Source organism: Ictidomys tridecemlineatus, chromosome 8 (assembly GCF_052094955.1).
Source record: "Ictidomys tridecemlineatus isolate mIctTri1 chromosome 8, mIctTri1.hap1, whole genome shotgun sequence".
Lineage (NCBI taxonomy): Eukaryota > Metazoa > Chordata > Mammalia > Rodentia > Sciuridae > Ictidomys > Ictidomys tridecemlineatus.
Window position 1 is genome coordinate 95,506,097 of NC_135484.1, and position 2,497 is coordinate 95,508,593.

Here is a 2,497-nt window from a genome sequence, read left to right on the forward strand (position 1 = left end):
GGAGAGGGCACGTTGTATAAGTGCAGGGTGTGAGCACAGATGCTCACCCAGATCCTTCAGCAAGCGCTGTGGAGGAGTTAGGGCCTGGACAGCAATCAACAAACAGCGGGCCATCCTCTCGGGCGGAGCTGCAGGCTGAGGCTCCTTGCTGGGAAGGGACCCCGCTCATGCTCAGTAGCGGTGTAAGGGTCCAGCGAAAAGTCGGAGGAAGAGACCACCAAGAGACGGACTCATGCAATTGCAGAAGGGGATTTATTGAAGACCCAATTCAGCACGCTGAGGCTCCAGGCTCATTCAAGAAGAGAGAGCAGCCCAGAGCCCAGAGCAGAGGTTAAGCAGTGCTTAAGTACACTTTTTGGGGAGGGAAGGGGCTTTGTATACATCAGAACAAATCAGCATGAGGCGCAGGAAAATTGAACAACAACTCTCATACATGATTAGCACATTCATTGGCGGGAACAGGTCGGGCGGGGGTGATTGGTCACTCTTAAGCGGGGTACACATTCAAACTGATTGGTTCGGGCCCTGTATGCCTACCGTGACAAGCTGCATAGGGCCCTAGGCTAAATGGCCAGTAGGGCGTTGTCTTAAATGCCTCAGGAATTTCAGGTTCTGGGTGTAGCAGAGGAATTTAACAATACCTGGTCTTTCACTTTTTAATTCAGGCTTTGCAGCTTAGAAACTTTACCATGCCCGGTCTTTTACATTTTAATTCAGGCTTTGCAGCTTAGAAACTTTAACCTTCAGCGGGAGTGGGGCTCAGGCCTGCCGTCTTCCTGGATGTGCTTAGGCGAACCGCAGCAGATCTCACGCTCCTCCAGAGGGTCGGCAATGGCCCAGAGGGCACGTCTATGGAACATTATCTTGGCTTTTCATCTTAGAAGCAAATCATTAAGCAGAGACCAGATTCAGTGGGTAAGCGCGTGTTTTGGACACTGGACTGGTTGAGCCCACCTCTATTTTAAAAATGCCTCAGAGAAACCTGGAACTAGTGATAGACTTTCTGTCCTACAAGCTTTCCCAGAAAGGAGACAGCTGGAACCAGCTTGGCTGTGAGGAAGAGAACCGCATTCAAGCCCCAGAAAGGGCTGAATCAGAAGCGGGGCCCAGCAATGCCACCAACGGCAACCCATCCCAGTGTTACCGCTGTTGACCGGTGACGAGTTCTTGCTCCCTGATGTTGAAGAATAACACCAAAGAAGCACGCCGAGGCAAGGTCAGAGTAGAGATTAGAAGTTTATTAAAGGACAGAAGAAAAGACTTCTCCCGGAGGAAGAAGGGGACCCAAAAGGTGGAATCCGTGGAAGTGCGGTTGTTTCCCCTTTTTATAGTTTTGGTGATGGAATGTAGGTTGGAAGGCCCAAGGGGTGGGACACAGGTGGGCCTAATTATCACCTTTTGGGATGGGATTATCACTTCTCTGGGATGGGCTATTTCCAAATCTGTTGGGGCTGTTGGTTAACACTTCTTTGAGGTGGACTTTGGCCTAGGGCCTTTTCAGGACTTCATAAACATTCCATGAGTTGTCCTGTTTTCCTTGAGTCATTCTCAGCATGGCCTCCATTTTAGATTTCACTCAATATTAGACCTGATTTACCTAACTACACTGACTACCTAACTTTAAATCTGGCTTCACCAGCATCATGGGGACAGTCCCATGGCGAGTGGAGCCGCTGGCCATAACAGGAGTTTGGATGCCCCAGACGTGGTCCCCCTGGTAGCCGTGAAGCCAGCACTGAGGGAGGCAGGAGACAACTTTGAAGGGCAGTACTGGCAGGCATTCCATGACCTGACAGCGGAGCTCCGCCTCACCCCAGAGACAGCACGTCACACTTTTGAACAGGTAATGGACAAACTCTTCTGGGATGAGGTAAGCTGGGGTCGCATTGTGGCCTTTTTCTCCTTTGGAGGAGCACTGTGCTTGGAAAGCAGAGACAAGGAGATGAAGGTGTTGATGTGTCAGATTGCAAGTTGGATGGCCCCTTACCTGAATGATCACCTAGATACTTGGATCCAGGACCACGGCGGCTGGAACACTTTTGTGGAATGCCATGTGAATAATGTGGCAGTGAATAGCTGGATGCGCCAGGAGAGCTTCAACTGTTATTTCCTGATGGGCATGACTGTGGCTGGCATGGTTCTGCTGGGCTGGCTGTTCAGTCGGAAGTGACCAGACCCTGACCACCCACTCACCCTCCCACCTTGCCCCACCACATCCCTCTGTCCAGCCACCATTGCCCCAGAAGAACCATTCGTTACATACATCTACGCCCGCCATCCTTCACTGCTTTGGACCTAAGACCTGGTTTCCTGCAGTTAGTTTTCTAGAACTACTACACTTCTTTGACAGCCACCTTCCTGAATATCTCAGTTATCTTGGCATCAAAGTCTACAATATTTTCCCAAAATCTGTCCCATGAAGACTGAAAGGGTGGTTTTTGAACCTCTTCCCCAGAAAAAGACTAGATTGCCTTTGTTTTAATGTTTGTAGCCTCAG

At 50.2% G+C, this 2,497-nt stretch overlaps 1 protein-coding gene across 1 annotated transcript; it reads left to right on the top strand.

The window, feature by feature from the left end:
* The first annotated feature begins 955 nt into the window (after positions 1-955).
* Positions 956-2,170, top strand: LOC101973874 (bcl-2-like protein 1). Its single transcript, XM_005318525.2, has 3 exons — positions 956-1,139; positions 1,366-1,367; positions 1,640-2,170. Exons 1-3 carry the CDS (start codon positions 968-970, stop codon positions 2,168-2,170), a joined length of 705 nt encoding a protein of 234 aa, XP_005318582.1. The 5' UTR covers positions 956-967.
* The last annotated feature ends 327 nt before the right edge of the window (positions 2,171-2,497 follow it).